Source organism: Puma concolor, chromosome D1 (assembly GCF_028749965.1).
Source record: "Puma concolor isolate L17-30 chromosome D1, mPumCon1.1.hap2, whole genome shotgun sequence".
NCBI classification, from domain to species: Eukaryota; Metazoa; Chordata; class Mammalia; order Carnivora; family Felidae; genus Puma; species Puma concolor.
This window is the reverse complement of record NC_141676.1, coordinates 48,905,374-48,929,972: the sequence shown is the minus strand read 5'-3', so window position 1 is coordinate 48,929,972 and position 24,599 is coordinate 48,905,374. Positions and strand designations below refer to the sequence as shown.

Sequence of the window (24,599 nt, the reverse complement as noted above, 5' to 3'; positions counted from 1 at the left end):
AATACCCTACTTTCAATAATGGATAGAATAACTAGGTGGACTTACAAGATCAAGAAGAATATAGAGACTTAAACAACAATATAAACAAACTAGACCTGATAGACAGCAATAAAACCTTCCACTCAACAACAGAATATATTTTCTTTTCAAGTGTTTATGGAACATTCTCTATAATGGACCATATGTCAAACCCAAAACAAGTTTCAATAAATTTAAAAGGTTTAGAATAATGTAGTTCTGTGACCACAATAGAATGAGATTAGAAATAAGTAACAGAAGGAAATTCACAAACACGTAGAAATGAAACATATTTCTTCTGAATGGGCCAAAGAAGAATTCACAAGGGAAATTAAAAAATACTTTGAGGTGAATCAAAATGAAAACATAATATACTAAAGCTTATGGGACATAATAAAGCAGTGCAAGGGAAATTTATAGCTGTAAACACCTGTATTGAAAGAGAAAAAAAGATGTCAAATCAATAACCTAAACTTTTATCTTTAGGAACTAGAAAAAGAAGAGCAAGCTAAACCCAAAGCAAGCAGAAGGAAGGAAATAATAAAGATTGGATCAGAAATAAATAAAATACAAATAGAAAAACAATAGAGAAAATCAACAGAACAAGAAGGTTTTTTTCTTATTTTTATTTTTATTTTTTCATTTAAATTCAAGTTAGTTAACATGCAGTGTAGCCTTGTTTCAGGAGTAGAACCCAGTGATTCATCACTTGGCATATCACACACAGTGCTCATACCAAAAAGCGCCCTCCTATCAGCACTGGGTGTTTGTTATATGTAAGTGATGAATCATGGGAATCTACCCCCAAAACCAAGTGCACACTGTACACACTGTACATTAGCCAACTTGACAATAAATTATGTTTAAAAAAAAAAGGTGCCCTCCTTAATGCCCACCATCCACTTAATCCATCCCCTACCCACTTCCCCTTCAGCAGCCCTCAGCTTGTTCTCTGTATTTGTTGTTGTTGTTGCTGTTGTTGTTTTTAAAGATCAATTACATTGACAAACCTTTACCTGGAATGACCAAGAAAAAAAAAAGAGAAGACTCAAATTACTAAAGTCAGGAATAAAAGAGAAGACATAACTACTGATCTTACCAAAATAAAAAGGAATATAAGGGAATGCTATGAACACTGATATGCCAAAAAATTAAATAGCCTAGATGAAATGAACAGATGTCTAGAAAGACATAAACATGGAAACTGACTCAAGAAGAAATAGAAAACTGTAACAGACCTCAAACAAATAGATTGGATTAGTAATCAAAAACTTTCCTCAAAGAAAAACAGAACAGGTGGCTTCAATGTTAAATTCTACCAAATGTTTAAAGAAGAGTTAACCTCAATACTTCACAAATACTTCCAAAAAATATGAGAGGAGGCCAGGGGGAGTTAAGATGTCAGAGAAATAGGGGGCCTGGGATTTCTTGTGTCCCTCAAACACAGCTATATTGAGGTCAGATCACTTGGAACACTCAGGAAATCAATGTGCGGAGTGGCACAAGGATCTCCACGGGTGGAGGGAGACAGCTTGGTAGGATCAAGGTGTGTGTATGCCAGTTGGAGGAGATAAAAAGGTGTAGGCATAGAGGAGAAGGAACCCCTTCTGTGGAGAGACAAAAGGGAGAGAAAGAGGGGCTGTGAGATTGCGGTATTGAGTTAGCAGAAGAGGAAAACCTCTCCTGACAACGGACTGGGGAATGAGAAATATGGAGAGTGCCAGTTTCTATCTTGCAAACAGCCTTAGGTGCTGAAACTCCAGGTTTTCAAAAGTGCGTGACTTTCTCTGACCAGAGCTGCTTCTGGGTACGCAGCACCTGGTGGGTAGGGGAGCCAGCCTTAGGGTGGATGTAGCAATCTCAGGGATGCACTGGGAGAGAACAGTCCCCTCCCTTGAGTACTGTAGGAAGAAGGTGTATTGCCCCACCCCAAGGACAAAAGACCCTGCAGGTGCCAGCTCAAGGCCTTTTATCACCTGGGCGGAGTGTCCCTTTTCCAGAACCAGGTCCCCAGGGTGTGGGATCCTTTAAGATATTGGGTTTTGAATCTCAGCCCAGTGCCTAGGAGGCGCCAGAGACTGTGGAGCAGTCCAAGCCAGCCTGCCCGTGCTACTCTGTGAGGGCTGCCTAACAGTGGTTTGAGACACTGGTTGGGGGAGGAGAGATTGAAGTGTTGCGATTTTCTCCCTCCAACACGAACAAGGTGGGGTTTCAGGGAACAGAACAGTGGTCCCTAGTGGAGGCGGGACCCGCTTACAACAAACCCTGCCCTGTGCCCCTGGCAACTGCTTATCTACAGGAGTGAGATTGACACTGAACGAACCAGATGGCCTCTCCTCCAAACCAGCACAGCCACGGGTCTCAGGCACTGTTGTTTTTGTCTGTTAGTCTGTTTGTCTATCTGTCTGCTAGTTTTTCCTATTTGTTCTTCTCTTCTCTGTGTCTCACCACTCTCTTCTTTTTTTTTTTTTCTTTTAGAATAACAAATATAAAAGGATTGAGATCATACCATGCATATTTTCAGAATCACAACACTATGAAACTTGAAATCAAATACAAGAAGAAATTTGGAAAGCTCCCAAATACATGGAGGCTAAAGAACATCCTACTAAAGAATGAATGGGTTAACCAGGAAATTAAAGAAGATATTAAAAAATATATGGAAGCAAATGAAAATGAAACCATGATAGTCCAAACCCTTTGGGATGCAGCAAAGGCAGTACTAACAGGAAAATACATTGCAATTCAGGCCTATCTTAAGAAGCAAGAAAGGTCCCAAATATACAACCTAACCTCACACTTAAAGGAAATAGAAAGGCAGCAGTGAAGAAAACCTAAAGCCAACAGAAGAATAGAAATAATAAAGATTAGAGCAGAAATAAACAATATAGAATCCAAAAAAAGAAAAAAACCCACAACAACAATAGAAGAAATCAATGAATCTAAGAGCTGGTTTACAAAATTGATAACCCCCTAGCCAGACTTCTCAAAGAGAAAAGAGAGAGGACCCAAATAGATAAAATCACAAATGAAAGAGGAGAGATCACAACCAACACCACAGAAATACAAATAATTATTAGAGAATACTATGAAAATATCATATGCCAACAAACTGGACAATCTGGAAGAAATGGACAAATTCCTAGACACTCACACACTACCAAAACTCAAACGGGAAAAAACAGAAAATTTGAACAGACCCATAACCAGCAAAGAAATGGAATGTCTACCAGACATTTAAAGCGGAGTTAATACCTATTCTTCTCAAACTGTTCCAAAAAAGAGAAATGGAAGGAAAGATTCCAAATCAATTATATTAAGGCAGAATTACCTTGATTCCAAAACCAGACAAAGATCCAACTAAAAAGGAGAATTACAGGCCAATATTCCTGATGAACATGATGCAAAAATTCTCAACAAGATACTAGCAAATCGAATTCAACAGTCATTAAAAAATTATTCACCATGATCAAGTGGGATTCATTCCTGGGCTGCAGGGCTGGTCAATATTTGCAAATCAATCAATGTGGTACACCACATTAATAGAAGAAAGGAAAAGAACCATATGTTCCTGTCAATTGATGCAGAAAAAGCATTTGACATAATACAACATCCTTTCTTAATAAAAACCCTCAAAGAAGTCGGGATAGAAGAAACATACCTTAGCATCATAAAAGCCATATATGAAAGGCCCACAGCTAATATCATTCTCGATGGGGAAAAACTGAGAACTTTTCCCTTAAGATCAGGAACACAAAAGAGATGTTCACTCTCACCACTGTTGTTCGCCATAGTATTGGAAGTCCTAGCTTCAGCAAAATGAAATAAACAAAACGAAATGGACAAAATGAAATAAATGACATCCAAATTGGCAAAGAAGACAAACTCTTACTTTTCTCAGATGACATGATACTCTACATGGAAAACCTGAAAGACTCCACCAAAAACCTTCTAGAACTCATACATGAATTCAGCAAAATCGCAGGATGTAAAATCAATGTACAGAAATCGGTTGCATTTCTATACACCAATAATGAAGCAACAGAAAAAGATATCAAGTAATCTATTCATTTACAATTGCACCAAAACCCATAAAATACCTAGGAATAACCTACCCAAAGAGGTAAAAGATCTGTACACTGAAAACTATAGAAAGCTTGTGAAAGAAATCGAAGACACAAAGAAATGGAAAAACATTCCATTCTCATGGATTGGAAGAAGAAATATTGTTAAAATGTCAATACTACCCAAAACAGTCTACACATTCAATGAAATCCTTATCAAAATGACACCAGCATTCTTCACAGAACTAGAACAAACAATCCTAAAATTTGTATGGGACCACAAAAGACCGTGAATAGCCAAAGTAATGTTGAAAAAGAAAATCAAAGCTGGAAGCATCACAATTCTGGACTTTAACCTGTATTACAAAACTGTAATCATCAAGACAGTATGGTATCGGCACAAAAACAGACACATAGATCAATGTAATAGAATAGAGAACCCAGAAATGGACCCACAAATGTATGGTCAAAGCAGGAAGGAGTATTCAATGGAAAAAAGACAGTCTCTTTAGCAAATGGTGCTGGGAGAACTGGACAGCAACATGCAGCAGAAATAAACTGGACCACTTTCTTTTTTTTTTTTTTTAATTTTTTTTTTCAACGTTTATTTATTTTTGGGACAGAGAGAGACAGAGCATGAACGGGGGAGGGGCAGAGAGAGAGGGAGACACAGAATCGGAAACAGGCTCCAGGCTCTGAGCCATCAGCCCAGAGCCTGACGCGGGGCTCGAACTCACGGACCGCGAGATCGTGACCTGGCTGAAGTCGGACGCTTAACCGACTGCGCCACCCAGGCGCCCCCAGACCACTTTCTTATACCACACACAAAAATGAATTCAAAATGGATGAAAGACCTAAATGTGGGACAGGAAACCATCAAAATCCTAGAGGAGAAAACAGGCAGCAACCTCTTTGACCTCAGCTGCAGCAACTTCTTACTTGATGTGTCTCCACGTCAAGTGGAGGCAAGGGAAATAAAAACAAAAATGAACTACTGGGACCTCATAAAGATAAAAAGCTTCTGTACAGCAAAGGAAACAATGAGCAAAACTAAAAGGCAACTGATGGAATGGGAGAAGATATTTGCAATGACATCGGATAAAGGGTTAGTATCCAAAAGCTATAGAGAACTTACCAAACTCAACACCCAAAAACCAAATAATCCAGTGAAGAAATGGGCAGAAGACATGAATAGACACTCTTCCAAAGAAAACATCCAGATGACAAACAAACAAACACATGAAAAGATGCTCAACATCACTCATCATCAGGGAAATACAAATCAAAATGACAATGAGATACTACCTCACACCTGTCAGAATGGCTAATATTAACAACTCAGCAAACAACAGATGTTGGCGAGGATGTGGTGAAAGGGGAACCCTTTTGCACTGTTGGTAGGAATGCAAACTGGTGCAGCCACTCTGGAAAACAGTATGGTGGAGGTTCTTCAAAAAATTAAAAATAGAGCTACCCTACAACCCAGCAATTGCACTACTAGGAATTTATCCAAAGTATCCAAAAAATGCTGATTCAAAGGGGCACATGAACCCCAATGTTTATAGCAGTGCTATAAATAGCCAAATTATACAGAGAGCTCAAATATCCATCAACTGATGAGTGGATTAAGAAGATGTGGTATATACATACAATGGAATACTACTTGGTGATGAAAAAGAATGAAATCTTGCCATTTGCAACAACATGGATGAACTGGAGGGTATTATGCTAACTGAAATGAGCCAATCAGAGAAAGACAGACACCATATGATTTCACTCGTATGTGGAGTTTGAGAAACCCAACAGATGAACATAGGGGAAGAGGAGGAAAAATAAGATAAAAACAGAGAGGGAGACAAACCATAAAAGACTCTTAAATACAGAGAACAAACTGAGGGTTTTTGGAAGGGGGTGCTTGGGGGGAGGGTAGGTTAAATGGATGATGGGCATTAAGGAGGGATGAGCACTGCGTATCATATGTAAGAGATGAATCACTGGGTTCTCCTGAAGCCAAGAGTGCACTATATGTTAACTAACTTGAAAATAGATTAAAAGAATAAAATTTAAAAAAGAATATATTTGGTTGTTTTGTCAGTAGAAATTAAATGGTATAGACAAAAGCCTGGAATACTGAGGCCAGCAGACTTAGAAAAGCTGACTGCTTCTAGCTCCTAAACAGTAAGAGATGGAAATTTAAAACACTGCGTGACAAACGCTCAAGATGTTTCAGTTGATTATAGTGAATCATGGAAAATATCTGATTAAATGTGTGTTCCTTTGTTCCAGTCAGCTTCAAGGAAATCACTATCACATTGAAAGAGAGAGCATGGGGGCAAGGAGGCAGAAGATTATGTCTTACCAAAGCAATTGTAAGACTGTATCTTACAAGAAAATTCGAAGACTGTCTTACAAAAGAACACTGAGTAGGAATACTGGCAAATGAAACAGTCTGGGTGCCAAGAGATTAGAGTTTACCAATGTTTTGAGGAAACCGTATTGTCAAAGAAACCACAAGCTTGTGTAAAAAGCCCAAGTTCGTTAGTTAAGCCATAAAACAACCTCTGGCAGGAAGTTGCATTGCCCCTAGGAAGAGCAGTCTCCCCAGCTCCCTCTTTATATGTAGCCAAGGAGAATAAGTGTCCAGAAAGAAGCCCTCCAGAGGATGATGCAGAGGATCACAAAGGATAATAATGGTGAGAGAGTCGCTGCTCCAGGCTAGGCAACCCTGATGTCGAAGCATTGGTATTTCAGCATTGTAATACCAGTGTATCTGTGGAACGGTGACTACGGGGGGTCTCTCAGTCTTGCCTTTCTGAAGGGGTGTGCTTATTTGTTTACTGAAGTTATCTTTTGCCTGATCCACTTTGCACATTTGTAGGTTGGCATGGGCATGAGATAGACAACTTGCTTTTATAGTTCACAGGTCTTCAAGTCTAAGAGAAGTTTTATCTGTTCTTGATGGAGAGGACTATGCAATACAATGGTAGATTGAACCACATTCACAGGCTGGACCCTTTCCCATAGGTTCCTACATCCTTCTGCCAACAGACTGCTGCCTGCCCCACTCCCTACAACTGCTCCAGACACACCCAGATGCATCTGAATCTGGCAGTCCTGGTTCTCAGGACACCAGGCTGTCCCACCAGAACCATGGCTCTGTTACAGTTTGGTTAAGTGACAGGTTTGTCCAAGCAGTGACTCCGCAGATTTTCTGAATATCCTCCTTTCTGTTCAGCTGTCAGTGCCGAAGTCATGCAGCCCGATTTGTTAAATGTTTTCTGTCCGGTGGTTGGGATTTCAGGGATTTCACCAATGCAATGGTAGATTGGACTTTGCATTGTCTTCCTTGAGGATCAGTTGAAGGCGTTTTCTTGTGGGAAGAGGGAACAAACAAGTGTTTAATGACCAGAAGAGTATACTTTGGTGGAGATTGTTACTGCTCACCATATGGGCTCACCATGGACTCCTCTAAAATTTTTTTTTAATGTTTATTTTTTTGAGAGAGAGGGGGGTAGAGTGGGAGCAGGAGAAGGGCAGAGAGAGAGAGAGAGAGAGAGACAGAATCTGAAGCAGGCTCCAGGCTCTGAGCTGTCAGCACAGAGCCCAACGTGGGGCTCAGACTCACAAAACATGAGATCATGACCTGAGCCGAAGTCGGATGCTTAGCTGACTGAGTCACCCAGGTGCCCCACCATGGACTCCTTTAAATTTCCCAACTTGCAGTGTTGGTCAGTAATTTTCTCTTCTTAATGTCTTTCCAATATCAAGGTATCAAGTTTTGCAAGCTTTATAAAAATGAGTTTGGATGTTTCTCTTCCTCTAGTCTCTGGATGCACTTATTTAGATCAGCATTATTTGTACTTTAAATTTTTGTGAAGCTATTTTGGGCTGTAGTTTTCTCTGTGGGAAGAGTTTTAATTTCAGATTCACTTTCTTTGATATTGGTATTGGTATTTTAAAATTTCTTCTTTTGGTAAATTGTATTCTAGGGAACCTGTATATTTCACTTTAATCTTCCAATTTATTGGCATAAATGTGGGCACATAGAGTGCCAATTTGTTTACATAAGTTGTTTATTATATCCTCTCATTATCCTATTAATGTATAGAAGATCCATAGCGATATCCCATTTTACTGCTAATTTTTTTAATATTTATTTTTTGAGAGAGTGAGCAAAGGAGTGTGAGTGGGGGGGACAGAGTGGGGGCAGAGGATCTGAAGCAGGCTCTGTGCTGACAGTAGAGAGCCTGATGCGGGGCTTGAACCCACAAAACAGTGAGATCATGATCTGATCCAAAGTTGGATGCTTAACCAACTGAGCCACACAGATGCCCCATGATATCCCATTTTAAATATTTGATTTTGGTATCTGTGTTCTCTCTTTGCCTCTTTTTTCCCCCCCCTCTAGATTTTTTTTTTTTGCTAGGGGGTTATTAATTATATTAATCTGTTAAAGATTAAGATTTTGACTGTTGATTTACTGTTGCGTGTATTTTTAAAAAAATGATTTCTGCTCCTATCTTTTTGCCTCTGTTCTCCTTTTGGAGGGGGGGTTTGCTGTTCTTTTTCTAGCTTTTGAGTTGGAATCTTAGATCATTGGTTTTCAACCTTTCTTATTTTTTAATATAAAAATGTAAAGGTATATCTTTTCTTCTAGGTACTGCTTTAGTAGTGTTTCTGGCCACACCACCTCCCTTCTCCCACACATCAAGTAGTGAGAGACTCCTAATGGTGGAAATGTAGGATTGAACCTGCCTGAATCTCTGAGTCATTGTTTGGAGGAAAGCCATGCAGGAGAGCTACCTGGCCTGCACTGGCTTGTAATATCAGCAAGAAGCCTAGCTCTGATGTGTTTAGCTACTGGGTTTTCTATATGGTTTGTTTATTTGTTTGTTTTGTATATGTTTGCTATAGCCTAGCCTATCTTGTCTGATACAGGAGGACTTGTCTTATATCAGTTGCTGTGTTGGTTTGCATGACAGTTTGCTATGATCTCTATTCTTTCATACTCCCAAATATCAATATTATGAGATTATTGTTATAAAACATTTTCACTGAAGATGTGGGGAGATTGTGAAGGGGTATTACAGCACAGAAGACAATCAGAAACAACATTACATGTAATATGCCTTCCCCTCCCTCCCATAGGGAATTTTTCATTGTCTTTGCAGTCTGGCGTTGCCCTGTTGCCAAGATTTGGGGTTCTCTTCTCTGTTTAGACTCTTCTCTTCTGGTTCATATTCTCTCTTCTTCACATACCTTTTATTCCAGAGCACCCCAAACTCTCCAACTTCTACATACAGCTTTTCCTTACTTTGGATAAAACAAAATTCCTGGTCATAGTGTCTTTTCTACTGATCAGAGCACATCCAGAGGTCTGTGGCAGAGAGGTGGCTGTGGGCAGCCTGATGGATGGTCAGAGTAGGGACTCTGAGTGCAGAAGATTTTCCCCCAGGACCTAGAGTTGTATTTTAAAGTCTTCTTACTACTTTCTTTATATGTCCACATTTTTGCTTCTTTTATTTCATTTGTTTTATTTTTCACATAGTTGAAATTCTGCTCTGCACCCTCCTTTTATGACTTAATTTTCTATCATGAGTATTTACTATATTCATATATGATCTTGGTAAACATTATTGTACATTCACATTTTTTTTCCTCTTTAAAAACTCAATGATCAGTCCTAAGGGGTATAAGAAGGACATGCAAATTCCTGAAATCCCAAGCACCAGACAGAAAACATTGAACAAATCGGGCTGCATGACTTCAGCACTGACAGCTGAACAGAAAGGAGGATATTCAGAAAATCTGCGGAGTCACTGCTTGGACAAACCTGTCACTTAACCAAACTGTAACAGAGCCATGGTTCTGGTGGGACAGCCTGGTGTCCTGAGAACCAGGACTGCCAGATTCAGATGCATCTGGGTGTGTCTGGAGCAGTTGTAGGGAGTGGGGCAGGCAGCAGTCTGTTGGCAGAAGGATGTAGGAACCCATGGGAAAGGGTCCAGCCTATGAATGTGGTTCACATCGTCCTGGCCCCACCTCAGACGGAGGGGCTATAATGGAAAGGGGGTAAAAGCATGGCAAGTTCACTGAAATTTCTGTGGGAGTATCAAGCCATCTTCCTTTGTAAAAGGCGAAAGATTTATACGATTTGAAGAGAAACCAGAGTATAAGCCATCTTCCTTTGTGTTCTCTGCAACAGTGGCCCACAGAGGACAGGGAAGGGATGGTGGAAAGATCTTCCCTCCCTCCTCCCCAATGGTGGATAACCCTGGAAACGGATTGGACACAGTTGCCTGAGTAACTGAACCAGGCAGCTGAACCAAACTATGTTTGTCTGGAAAAGGAGGGTCTAAAGAGTTGCCATAAGAACTGGCCATGACTTCAGTGTTAGCCTGATCGAGTACTAGTCACCAGCTAACCAAAATGCAAGAGAGGTCAGAGGGCCAAAGTGGTAACTCAGCACTGTTTCCAGATCCTTGGTTTCAGAGCAGAGCCTACAGGGGCAGGTGGGCTCAGCCAGGTGTCTGCAGCCATCAGGTTCATAGGAAGGCCTTCAGGCCAGGTTAGAGACAGGAAAACCCTATGCTGAAGAGTAACCCCTACATAGGGGCTTAGCGAGGGGTCTGCATACATAGATAAGGCTGTGAGGAAGAGGACTGGCAGGACTAAAGAAGTTGACCTTGTAATGAGACAATTAAGATCACCGAGAGTCTGGCTTTATTGGAAGCCTGCCATGTAAATAGTGCTGCTGCTCTTTCAACTTGCCCTTTCAGGCCCAGGAAGATAACACCTTGATGTTATGAGTCCTTGAATGTTGTACAAATCCTCATATCTTCATACACCTCATATCTTCATAAATTGCCCTTCTATTAAATTATCTGTTATATCAATTATCTCGATATGAATATACCATCCGTTTGCTGCTAGGACATTACCAACACAGTGCTATTCTGTTGATGGCTCTGGGGAAGCCCCGTGGGACCCTGGCTCTCAGCAACCAGCTCTGGAGATAGAGGATGAGGATGAGGTTTAAATGGTGGATACCTGAAGGGAGGTGTGTGAGGAAGGCACAACAGGTAAGGACAGAGATTGTGATTTCATCGTCCTACTTCAGAGGTCCCTGGTGGGAATGGAATCTGGCCATGCATTTAGCCCTGAAATGTTGGGATGGATAGAGATTAGATAGATCTGATTCCATGCAGGGTGGGGTGGCTCTACTAGGAGGCAGAAAGGGTAAATAAAGACCATAGCCCAGGACCATGAATCACCCAGATCTAATTCCACTTGCTCTGTGGAGCAGAATCAGGAGGGCAGACTCAGGGAGGATAAGTATTAAGTTTTGAGCCCATGAGGAAGGAGTAGGGTGCATACCTGGTCGGAGTGCCTGCACAGGGTCTAACACCAGTGAGCCCCTCTACAAATTTGGTGGAAGAAATGAATATGCTTACAAAACAGCATAGGGAGGACATTCTTCTCCACTGACTTTCAGAATATACTCACATGGAAGGAATGTTTGAGAGAGGCAGTACTGGAATTATTCAGAAAACACAAAGAGTTGGGGAGGGTGAGCATGAGGAATTTTATAACAGGTTTGTTATAAATTTAACAAATACTGGAAAAGTGACAGGGGTTAGGAAAGTTGATTAAACAAAACACCACCCTAGAACACTAAATCTGGTTTTATTTACCCAGGTCATGTGGTACTTCCCTTAGTAAACTAAGGGATTTATAGACATTGGAAATTGAGTTTTTTACTGTGTAAATTTAGAATGTGCAATCATGAATACAGGACAGAAATAAAGTGGAGGGGAAATGGCTTAGGTTGTTCTCCTAAATTCTCTAGGGCCTTTGCACATGCTGTTTCCAATGTCTGGAAACTTCTTCTCCTTCCTCATACCTGGAAGAAGGTCAGGTTTTCTTGTTATGCTCTGATATAACTCTTGTACTGTTCCTTCACAGATAGTATAAGCATGTAAGTCGTGCTTTCATGTGGTCATTTGATCAATGTCCTGTCTTGCTTCTTAGCTGATAACCTCCATGAAGGCAAGGGCTGTGTTCTGATCACCATTGTTTCTCTAAAACCCAGTGCCTGACACCTGCCAGATGCTCAACAGGTATTTCATAGGTGACTGCCTGAAGAACTTTTAAAGCACGCCATGTTAAGACTGGCTTCCCAAGGAAGAGGAAGTGAAGCATAACATAATTCTGGTAACCTTGGGCCTATATTTCCTGCATTTCTCTGTGTAAAGACATTCTGACACCACACTAGTGGAGTGGGAGCATGAAACACCAGCATGGTAACTGCTGACATCAATTTTTGATAAGGAAGGGTAGTGAAGACTTTAATCAGGTAGAATCCTGCCCTCATAGCATGAGAGAAAAATAACTCCTTTGATTCCCCCCAAATTGCCAAAAGGATCTCACTTAACTCAGAGGTCTTGGATCTTGGAGTGACTCCTACAACCATGCAAATATCATGGTGCACGGAGATTGATCTGGAGAAGTTCTGAGGTGGTGAGGATGTCTAACTGCGCTGTGTTGATATTTTTCTCTGCTTTCTTTGATGTGAGGTTTTAAGCCTGTTATAATCAAGTTAAGCATGAAAATCAATGGCAGTTGTATTTGGAAAGGAGGGCTATGCCTTGGCAGAGTTATATATGAGAAAAGAAATACCAATGTCATTGGTCAGTGATGCTACAGGGTTGCTCAGTGTGGTCAATGGGGGATAAGTGGAAGTGTGATATGGTGGCTTCATTAAAAGATATTTGCTACATACCCTCTTACTTTTAGTTTTCATTCCTTCCATTTCCTTCTTTCCTTCCTTCTTTCCTTCCTTCTTTCCTTCCTTCCTTCCTTCCTTCCTTCCTTCCTTCCTTCCTTCCTTCCTTCCTTCCTTCTTCCTTCCTTCCATTCAGAACATTCAACATGAGATCTACTGTCTTAACAGATTTTTAAGTCTACACCACAGTATTGTTATCTATAGGCATCATGTTGAACAGCAAGATCTCTAGAGTTCTTCTATCATGCATAACTGAAATTTTATACATGTTGATTAGCAACTTCCCATTTCCTCCTCCCCCAGCCCCTGGCAACCACCATTATATTCTCTGCTTCTATGAGTTTGACTATTTTAGATAACTCTTATAAGTGGAATTATGAAGCATTTGTCCTTCTGTGACTGGCTTATTTTACTTAGCATAATTCCCTAAGATTCATTCATTTTGCCACATATTGCAGAATTTCCTTCATTTTAAAGGCTGAATAACATTCCATGCTATATATATTTCACATCTTCTTTATCCATTCATTCACCAATGGGCATTTAGGTTTTACCCACATGTTGGCTATTATGAATACTGCTGCAATGAACATGGGAGTGCCAATATCTCTTGAGATCCTGATTTCAATTATTTTGGATAAATATGCAGAAGTGAGATTGTTGGATCATATGGCAATACAACTCAATAGCAAAAAAAAAACAAAAAAACAAAAAAAAAAACCAAAAACCCACAAAACCCTAATAACCTGATTTTAAAAAGGGCTAAAGACTTGAATAGACATTTCTCCAAAGAAGAGAATGTTTAGGTCTCTTGTAATCAAGTTAATTGTAGCATTGTTGTCAAAGGTCAACAGGTGTATGAAGATGTTCAACATCACTAATCATCAGGGAAATACAAATCAAAATCACAATATCAACTTACACATGTCAGGATGGCTAGTCTCAAGAAAACAAAAGACAACAAGGGTTGGTGGGGATGTGGAGAAGTTAAAACCCTTGCACACTGTTGTGGGAATGCAAAATGATGCACCACTATGGAAAACAGTATGAAGGTTGATCAAAAACTAAAAATAGAATTACCATATGATCTTTCCTCATTTATTGCTCCATGAAACATGTATGTAACGGCTGAAGATCTAGCTATAGGCTCTTAGCAAAGGAAGGGGGATGGTTAATTCCCACAAGGATGAGGGCCACACTTGAGGGATGGTAGGGTGGTGGCTGGAAGAAGTCCAAGGATTCGTCAAGTGTCCATAATTCCCAACTCTGAGCTATTTAGTGAAAGAAAGAAACTTTTATTTATCTCATTGCTAGTGTAGGAATCTGTTACCCTTACCCTCAGCTGAACCTAATTCCAATTAATTTGAGAATACTAAATTATTGGTAAGCCACAAGCTTTGGCTATGTTTATTTAGAAAGGATTTGAGCTTTGCCATAGGTCATGGGAATTGATTGGCTCAAATGGGGATTATCTGGAATGTGATGTAGACATGAAATATGCAGATGAACCAGTGACTGAGGCTTACCTTTTGGGAACAGTTGACAGAGAATAGATACTAGTGACATGCAAGTGGTTTACTTCTCTTTCTCAAAGGCTCAGTCTTTAGAAAAATCGTGAGCAATGGGAACTTCTGTCCACCTTGAGCTGTTTGGGGCTTATCCAGCCTTCTCTCCAAGATTTCTGAAGATTCCTGGGAGGAACTTCTGTGTCATAGTAACCTTTGGGTACTCTTTCCTCTTTTTTTTTCTGGGAACTGCCCTTCCTTTTCTTTCCTGGGTCCTTTCAGCATGGAACATGACTCTTCTTTCTTTGGTCCCTCAGACCATCTTTTAAACCACTTTTCCTGAAGGTTTATGGATACTTGGATAGCTGATAAAGAGCCATTTTCCCTGTTTGCACTTAATGATGCAAAGAAACAGTGGAGCTGTGAAGTAACAGGTTTTTAAAAATTCAAGTTTTGATATTTTTTGTTCTTTCAACAATTTTTTTATTGTAGTAAGACATATAGAACATAATACTTGCCATTTTAACGTGTACAACTTTACATGCACATTTTACATGTACAATTCAGTGGCATTAATTATGTTCACAATGTTGTGCAGCCATCACAATTTTTAAAATATTGATTTTCCAAATCAAATTCTTATGCAGAGTCATCCTCCCTCAGCCAGAGGTGTTATTATTCTTAGTGAGATCAGAGTTAGGCTCATTCAAATAACAGGAATTCAGGAACTGGAAAAATCCCTATGCTTCCCTCTGATACAATTTAAGCTGTTCCCATTTCTCCAGATGTCCCTGGTAGAACCCACTGAGCTGAGGATGGATTGGGTGTTGATGGTACAGTCGGGAGTCTAATACTCAACTGGGAAGCAGATACTGAGGGATAGGACAGCTATATACTCTTGCCCTGGCTCAGCCTTTAACCCTATCACTCACTGAATGGTTGGGCAGGCAGTTCTGAACTAACAGGAATCAGGAAGAGGACAACCTGGGTTGGAGGAATGCTAGAAGCTTCAGCCAGGAGGGATCTTGGGAATGAGTATGACCTAAGGGGAACGTGTGTGTGTGTGTGTGTATGTGTGTGCTATGCAATGGGGTTGCATATCTGGGAGATGGAAATCACAGCCTCATCTGTGAGCTCTACTCTGCCCACCACATTCTCCCCCCTCCCAATTCTAGAGGGCCATAGTCATGCTAGAATTTGACATCTGAATTTCAAGTTATAACGTAAAATATGAAGGGAGTTGAAGGCAGATGATTTGGGGAGTTCAGACAATGGGTTGAATGAGCAAGGCTGTCTGAGGCTGTGACTTCCATTGTACAAGTCCAGCTGCACAGTCTCGCTAGAATGGTGTAATGGCTGATGGTGGAGTTTTGGAGAGTATGAAAGACACACAGACATGGGGACGAGCTAGTGGTAAACTGGAGAAATAGCCTAGAATAATCTTGTGCAGAGTCCTAGAGGAAAGGCAGAGACAACAGGCCATTCTTAGATGGGGAAAGGGACTGTTAATTGCTAAACTTCAAGTTAACTACAGAGACCATGTGCCTATGAGCACACGGGCATGTCCCGGGGAGTGTCACCCTCCTGCCTACTGAAAGAGAGAGTGTTCTGTGCTCATATGCTGCTGGCCCAAGGTTCAAATACTCACTCACTGACCCTCCTGCACTATGCAGACAGGAATGACTGAGGGGCTTTGAGCCCAAGGTCTCTAGCCACCCCAAGACTCAATGCAGTCCTACTCCTCAGCTCTCCCCTCTCCCTCTGCTTCCTGTCACAACAGCGTCATTTCTGGCCCCAAGTGCATATGCTATGGGTCTAGGTCCCAGCTCTAATTCACACTAATTTTCAAATTGCTCAGGGTCGTCTCCCTCCTTTCTAGAAACCCATTTCAGAAAGAAGGAAACAGCTATTAACTGTAAGGGCACTTTTCTGCCCACTGCCCATCTCTAGCTTGCTGAGGGCTGATTGATGACCTGAGACATAAATTCCTGGGGGAAGGATTTGAACCTCAAATTGAAGTGAGAGGCAGGTGGGGGGGAAGGTGTCCTCCCATTATGCCACAGCATCGGCAGGGGCCACAATGCCCTTCTGTGTCCAGAGCCAGGAGCACTGCCCTGGGCAATCTTCTTCCGGCCACCATGTACTCTTCCGAGAGACCTATTTCTGCCTGTTGTCAGACCATATGCCATGATTTCAGTCCACTCAATTAGTAGAAGGCTCTAGGGCACTTTGGTTTGAAAACTAGATGTATTTGATGAGGTTCTGCTAAAGCACTCAGAAGCAGAGCCCCTTTCTTATTGTCTCCTGGGAGGAAGATTTTGGCTTCTATAGCCCCGGAGACTGTAAAAGGAGAAAGAGAAGTTGGGTATTTGGAGGCTGCCATACCCATCTTGGATGTATGTGTACAATGTCACCCAGAGGAGAGCATTAGTGGGGGTGGAGGGTGGAGTAAAGATCCCAAACACTTCTGGGCTGCCAGAAATGTTCAAATAACACCCACACCCAGTGGTATTAGGAGTCAGAGCACTGCTGGAGGTAACCCACAGCTCTGATCCCAGTGCTCTCCAGGATGTTCAAGTCTGAATGACTGGAGCATGGGGCAGATGAGAGGAGAGGACTCAGGATGTCTGCCACTGGTGGCGAAAGCATGGAGAAGAGGCTGGTTGATGCTGCTGGGGGTGTTTGGAGGTTGGCTATATGGTTGGATGCAAGTTGCAGACATGTTTCCCTTTACATCTTTGCCATAATTTTCAACGATGGCATTCATAAAGAAATGCTTCTTGTGACCTACTAAAGGAGAGACATTGTTTACAATGTGAATGGCTTATAACATGCTGCAGTTTTTATGTGTAAAAGTAACCACTGATGGAATGGCTGCCCTGACTGGAATACAAAACTGGGAGTTGGGAGCAGGGAGGGGTGAAACTCATCAATTGTATCATTCATTTACAAATTATAATTTCTTTATTGTAATTGAAGTTAGAAGAGCACAAAACACTATATGATGCCCATAGTATGACTGATTTGAAACAAAGTCTTAAAATACAGTAGAATCTTTACAATACTTTGCAATGAAATGTGGAATGAGACTGTGAAATCTTTGTTTACTGATTATCTCAAGGCAGAGAATTTAAAAGCTGTGGAATTTAAAGATGAGTTTAACAAAAGGACAAGTATTCCAAATTTGTTGACCTCTGATGTGCTGGGTTGTGATTGTCACAGATGCCTGCAGACATACGTGCACGTGCACACACACACACACACACACACACACACACACGCACACATACAATGTATCCCTTCAGATAAAGGTGATATTTTCCCAATGAATATAATTGTGTTTTAAAAGAACCATGTTAAAGGGAAAGACTTTTGAAAACTGATGTTTGGAACTGTTTCCATTTTCATGTGATTTTAATGCCAAAATGAAATGTCATTGTCATGTATATGGACTGTGCTAACCATAGTCTTCAAAATTAAGAAATACACTTTTAAATACATTTTATAATCTTCCAGATGAAGAGTTGTTAAAAATATTCACACAAATAACTGATGACAACATCATAGAGAATGTGGGCTTCATGGAGAAAGAAGAATCTTCTGGTGGAATTTCACATTTGTGAAATTGGTAGATGGGATTTAAACAGAGAATGGTGATTTAGTAAGTGTAGTCAAAGAATTTTTCTTTTTGGGTCTATTTATCTTTGTGAGATATCTTTTTGGCAGGGGGCAACAACAACCATTAGGACTAAGTATTGACACTACCTGAACTTAAAAAGCATACTTTGTAGTCTCATAAAATACTAAACTAAGATTTATTAAAACCATTTTTAATCCTGTTACTCTCCCTCAACAGGTTTTTGCAAATAACTTTCTTTAAAAATTTTTAATGCTTATTTATATTGAGAGATTGTGTAAGCAGGGGAGGGGGGGGAGAGAGAGACAGAGACAGACGGAGAGAGAGAGAGAGAGAGAGAATCCAAAGCAGACTCCACAGTGCTGGCGCAGAACTCCACTCATGCTTTAACTCACCAATCGTGAGACCATGCCCTGAGCTGATATCAAGAATCAGACATTTAATCAACTGAGCCACCCAGGCACCCCACAAATAACTTTAAAGTGAAAGGAAAAAGATATATTTCACCATTCATTAAAAATTAAGTATCTTTGGGGCACCTGGGGGGCACAGTCCGTTAAGCATCCGACTTGGGCTCAGGTCGTGATCTCATGGTTCCTGAGTTGAAGCCCCCACCCCTCCCCCCAACCCTCACCGTAGGTCTCTGTGCTGACAGCATTGAATGCTTGGGATCTTCTGTCTCCCTCTTTCTGTGCCCCTTCCCCACTCATGCTTTCTCCCTTTCTGTCTCAAAAATAAATAAACTTTATTTTTAAAAAATGAAGTATCTTCATCTTTACCACATCCTTTGGCAGTTTTAGGTGTGCTTTATAATACATAATATATTAATACAGTTGCATGTTTGTATCATTTATAAATAAGTAAATTGTAAATATCAGGCTGCCAGTTAGAAGGAATAAAACCTGGTACTTAGATGAGGCAGCCATGTGACAACAGTTGGCACAGTGAGGACACAGTGGGTGCTCACTAATGACTAGTTCCATTTCCTCCTTTGGTGACAAATTTGATGTGCGAGATGAAAAGGAGAAAGAGTCAAGGATGGCCCCCGCAGTACAGCCTGGGGTGTGGGAGGTGGTGCTATCACTAAGACAGGAAACACGGGAGCAGAGGCAGGTTCTGGCATGTTCTTGGGAGGAAATTAGGAGTTTGAGTTTGGGCCTACAAACCTCTAGTGGAGATGGACCCCAGGAAACTGATGTGCTATCCGCAGCTCTAGGACTTCCTGGGCTGGAGATGAGGTTCAAAAGTCGGTAGCAGTCGGGAGGTTGTTAAAACCGGAGGACTGGATGGGCCCGCAGAAGGACAGAGGAGACAGGCAGCTGTGGGACCGGGGGCGGGGGGGGGGGGGCACACCACAAGGAAAAGCCAAGCCTTGGAGGCCAAGAAGCTGCAGTCACCAAGCTAAGTAGAAAATTTGGAGAGAAAGCGGCAAGCGCCAACTCTGGAAACTTTTGTACGCCTAGCGCTCCAGGGAGGAAGGTGTGGTCAGTAGGTTCAAATGCAGGGGAGGGGGGAAGAAGGGGCTACACGGCACCCATTGGATTTAGCAACTAGGAGGTCGGTCGGGACTTGGAAGGGCGGGTGTGTAAGCTGGAGAGTGTTGGAGGAGTATGTGAGTGTGTGTATGTGCGTACGTGTGTGTGTGTGTGTGTGTGTGTGTGTGTGTGTGTGTGTGTGTGCGCGCGTGCTGGGAGGGGCAGGAAGGTGATCAAGGGACCAGACGGAAAGCCGATGCTTTCAGGTCCGCTCAGCTACAGGGAGTAAGTCACCTGTCTGGGGGCCGTGGCCCCAGACTCTTACCTTGAGAAACGTCCTGGCCGGGGAGGAGGTTCGGGCGAGCCGGAACACTGCGGGGAGCGCTCTCCGGGCCCGGCGGGTGGCAGGGGAGGCGAGGTCGGAGGAGCCCGGCTGGAGCCTGACCCCGGGCTGCGGCGGGCGCGTTTCCGGCCGGCGGACAGGGCGGCCGCCGCGCCCCTGGCGCTCTCAAGTTTCCTGTTGGCAGCGCCAACCCGGCGCCTCAGGTAGCGGCGGGCAGGCCTGGTTGGCAAGCGGCGGGCAGGCGAACCTGCGCGGCGGCGGCGGCTCGCCCCTTGCTCCTCTGCTGCCCGCTCGTCGCCTCTCCGCTCCGCGCCCAGGTAGGGCACCGACTGGGGCGGCGCGCGGCTGTTGGGCTTCTTCCGCGAGGAGGCGGCTCTCCTTCTCCCGCCCGGCCGGCGCGGGGCCTCGGAGGTACGGCAGCGCGGGCGCTTGAGCTCCGCGGCGCCGCTGCCGCAGAACGCTCGGTCCACACCCCTGCCGCGGGGCTGCACCGTGGGCTCCCGGTGAGCAGGCGGGGGGGGGGGGGGGGGGGGGGCGCGGCCTGGCCCCGGCCCGGCCCCAGCCCGCTGCGGTGCCGGGCAGCCCCTCCGCGGCGCTCGCCGTGTGCCCTGCTCAGTGCCGCCACCTGCGCTCCAGCCCTGAGTGCCACCCCCTGCGGGCCCACGGCAGGGCCCTGGCACCCGAACCGGATGAGTGCGCTCGATGCTGCGCTGCTGACCTTGGGCCCAAGGCCCCTGCTGCCCAGGACGCGAGTCGGAGTGCCCCGAGGTCGGAATCTCGGCTCTGGGCTTCCCAGCCTACTCTGGCGACGGCGCTGACCCCGGACTCAGCCCTGCCTGGGTTCTTGCCTGTATTCCTGCCTCTCTCTCTGCAGTGGCCTGAGCTCCAGAGACCTCAGGTGAGCCAGCCTCATCTCAGCTCCCTGGCGGCCTACATTCGATTCGCAAGGTTTAGAGAAATTAAGGGACATGCCGCCACTTAAGCTCCCGGACAAGTTTCTAGGTGCTTGAGGACTGGCCAGATGCCCACTGCTGGGGTGGACTTCCACCTAAAGGCAGGGGAATGGACAGAATGGCAGGGTGATGGGTTCAGTTGAGGCCTTCATCCTTACGTCTTTTGGCTGTCTCCCACCATGGGACATGTACTGGCCTCTGAAAGTCTGCTTTCTGCCCTTGCACTTCCTGGTAGCTGCTTTGCCAGTGGAGCTCCCACGCTCTTCTTGGCTGGCAGAGGCCTCTGGGGTGAATTTCGAGGGACTGTGGAATAGAAGAGGCTTGCTAACTACAGTGTCATTTCCTCAAATTTTTAGGTCTCTGTGTGTATCTGGAAGCTTGGGGGTGACAAATTAGCAAAGAAGCCAGGTGAAAGCTGCGAGGAAGGAATTTTAGCGTGGTCCTGAGCCCATGTTGGCTATCCCCCTTGACGTGGTGGCTAACAATTGGCCAGCTTCAGGGAAGAGCTGTCAGCAGCTGGAGCTCTCATGGGAGAAATTCCTCCCCTGGCTGTGAAGCATCAATGCTGAGTGGTAGTTGAGCTACTGAGCCAGTCAGACAGAGCCCCTATCAGCTCTCACCTCTCCAAGTGTTGACAGCAGGTTTGGAGTAATGAGCTTGGCCTGGTTATAATTCTGGGTAAAACTCTGAGGGTCTGGCTTGCTGTGAAGATGATGGTACCCCGCTGCCCTAAGAATCATGGAGTTTGCATCAATGGGTTGCTAGGAGACTCTTGGACCTCTTAGCCCCTTCCTCAGCATACCCTCAATCCTTCTGAGATCCTAGATAAGGGATGAGTAGCTTTCAGCTAGGTCAAAAAGTTCTTTTAGAGATGAGGCCTATTTTTCTTGTCCTTACACTAGGCGAATCACTCTTCAAATGGCCTCAAAATCAATCCCAGATATTGAAAATATCATGGGCAGATAAAATACAGCCTTAGGATTAAGCAAGTAGATACCTATACTCTCCTAAAGCTACTCATGGCTGTCCTGGTTCTTTCCTTGAATATATTAATCTCTTAGATCTTCTGAGTGCTGGCTGTGTATCAAGGAGAGCAGACCATATCTTTGGGCTTTGATATACAAGGGGCTAAGGCATAGGAAGATGGGCTCATGGCTGGAGCACTAGCCATACAAAGTCAGCAAGAAGTATCAATCCTAGAGGAGGAAGCTATTTCTCCTGATCTGGTTTCACATTTAAACGTGGTTTCCTTCTCATTGCTCCCAAATAGGAGCTTGAGAGAGTGCCTGGCACACAACAGTGCTCAATAAATAATGTTGAATAAAAGGACTCAGTGTCTGGATGAAACTTCATGTTTTGTTTTCCCAGTTGGACTCTGTCTTGTACTGGATACCATGATGACGATGATGTTGATAAATAACTTTATGATATAAAGCACATACTATGTGCCAGGCACTATTCTAAGCGTATTTACATATGCTAACTAAGTTATTCTAGCATATTTACATATGCTAACTAAGTTAATTGCCATGACAACCTATGAGGTTGGTGCTCATAGGGAATAAAACTAAGCCAGAGAAATTGAGTAACTTGCTCAAGGTCACGCAGTTAAGTTGTGGAACAGGATTCAAACCCTAGGTAGTCTGGCTTGAGTCCATATACTTAACCATATACTGTACTGACTCTTGACATCCCCATAGATGGATTAATCACTTAGCTTATTCACTCATTCATTATTTTATGCATGCATTCATTCATTCAAGGAATATTTATTGATACCCACTATATTCTAGGCATGGGGATACAATAGTGAATGAGATGAACAAGATCTGTCATGGAGCTGATTTTTAACAGGTGGAACCCTTTTGTCCAACTGCCGTGTGAGTCATGCACACCTCAGGAAGACAAAGAAGGAAAATCAACTCCTATCAGAAAGCTCAAAGCATCATTTCAGAAAAAGGGAGAGTAATATATTCCTTGGTGAGACATAATTTGATTCTAGCCTTTCCTGTCTTGGAGTTTGTGAGGGGCACTTAAGTGATAAAAGTGATGCAGTCTGGTCTCCTGGGAAGGAGATACAGGCCCTGGGCCCGGTTGTCATAGATTGTCTTAGTTTTTATTCAAAAAAGAAATAAGTCTTTGAGCTTGAGACCAGTACTCCTTAGTCCAGGGAGACTTCTGGGCCACAAGGAGCAGTGACATATTAAGCTCAAGATGGATTTGTGAGGTCATGAGCAAAGTTCGCCCTCCCAAGACAAGCCACATTTTCCTCATAAACTGCCACTGTTCTGGAGGGTCCTCTATCTCTTTGGCACTAGCAGGACCCTTGGCCATTGTCCCCACCTACGTTACCTTCGCTGGGCTGCTGCCCATCTCTGTCCAGACCTAATGGAGTGAGTCTCACACCCCTACCTGGGCCTCAGGAAGGCAGTTTTCTCTATGTTGGAAAATGAAGGCTCAAAGCGGAAGGCATTTTCCAAAGCCTATGCCACGGATATTAATAGGTGTTTTTTCCTATGGTGGTTATGGTCAGAGGGTCAAATAGGTGTGTTGGGCTAAACAAAGTCAAACAGCTTTCTTTACTATGGGACTCTCTGCTAGTAGAGATTGTGCATGAATCCCCGTAAGGGATTATTGTGTGCAGCATTTTCCAAGCCTTCTGTCCTTTTTTTAAAAATTGTTTTTAATGTTTATTTGTTTTTGAGAGAGAGAGACAGAGCATGAGTGGGGGAGGGGCATCAAGAAAGAGAGAGAGAGAGAGAGACAGAGAGAGAGAGAGAGAGAAGAGATACAGAATCTGAAGCAGGCTCCAGGCTCCGAGCTATCAGCACAGAGCCGGACGTGGGACTCAAACCCACAAACCATGAGATCATGACCTGAGCTGAAGGCAGATGCTTAACCGACTCAGCCACCCAGGCACCCCATCTTCTGTCCTTTTATGTTCTATAGACTACGCTTTGGAAAATGCTTGTTTAGACTGAGGCTATCTATGGTCTGGTTACAGGTGCAGAATAGAATTCCCTGAACTGGATCCAGGTAGGTTCTCAGATGCATGGGCTAGGATGCTCCCACTACAGCCCCAATTGAACCTCCTCCTCCCCCAAAAGGAAGGAATCCCTTGCCCCACCTCCCCTCTGACAGAGCAGTACTAAGGGCTTGGACCTTTTCCCCCTATGCTTTAAGTTCATTCAATTATTTAATGAATAAATATCCCCCTCCCCCTAGGTTGCTTGTAGCTTGCTGATCGCAGTGTTTATGAAACAGCTGTGAGGACAGGTGGGTCATAATCTCTGGGTAGCTAAAGCCCAGCAACAGCCCGAGGATCATGTGTCAACCCTGTAATCCTGCTCTGCACACACAGGAATCATTATGTGGGCTTAGGAAGGCACAATCTCACAATTGGACATGAGGAGGTGACTCAGGCCCAAGTCAGGGCTGGAGCTAGCCTCCTGGTAAACAACTGACCCATCCTTTCTGGGCTCTTGTCCCCAGGATTTCAACAGCACCACAGAAATAGCCATTTTGCTCACGGTTATTTCCCAGACCCGTACCATTTGTCTAAGTCACTGTGTGGGTTCTGAGGCTTGCTTTTAGAGAACTGATCCTGTGGGTCACTTGAGGCAGCTCTACCATTCCCAGGGAGAGCAGCAGCTGCTGGTGGCAGGGTGGCCGAGTGCAGCCAGTGCCCAGGAGGCTAGTCAGAGCTGGAGGCCCTCGTGGGAGCAGACAGCGGCAGTAAGAGGGGAGGACGGGGCAGGTGGGCTCAGGGGGGGTCAAGAGGGACATGCTTCTTTTCCATGTGTGTGTGTGTGTGTGTGT

The 24,599-nt window shown here is 43.5% G+C and overlaps 2 protein-coding genes across 8 annotated transcripts in view; one reads left to right on the top strand and one right to left on the bottom strand.

The window, feature by feature from the left end:
• Nucleotides 1–4,891: 4,891 nt before the first annotated feature.
• Nucleotides 4,892–24,566, bottom strand: LOC147576660 (uncharacterized). Its single transcript, XM_086676404.1, has 6 exons — nt 24,411–24,566; nt 23,193–23,263; nt 21,401–21,509; nt 20,762–20,875; nt 19,810–20,624; nt 4,892–7,452 (listed from the first exon to the last, which is right to left on the bottom strand). Exons 1-6 carry the CDS (start codon nt 24,564–24,566, stop codon nt 7,389–7,391), a joined length of 1,329 nt encoding a protein of 442 aa, XP_086532530.1. The 3' UTR covers nt 4,892–7,388.
• Nucleotides 6,757–24,599, top strand: part of AMPD3 (adenosine monophosphate deaminase 3) — a 60,335-nt gene continuing 42,492 nt past the window's right edge. Inside the window, exon 1 of one of the 7 annotated variants that reach the window (XM_086677986.1) lies at nt 6,757–6,775. The gene's annotated coding sequence lies outside the window, so the exon portion shown is untranslated. The other 6 variants (XM_086677993.1, XM_086677991.1, XM_086677990.1 and 3 more) reach the window with 6 other exon arrangements.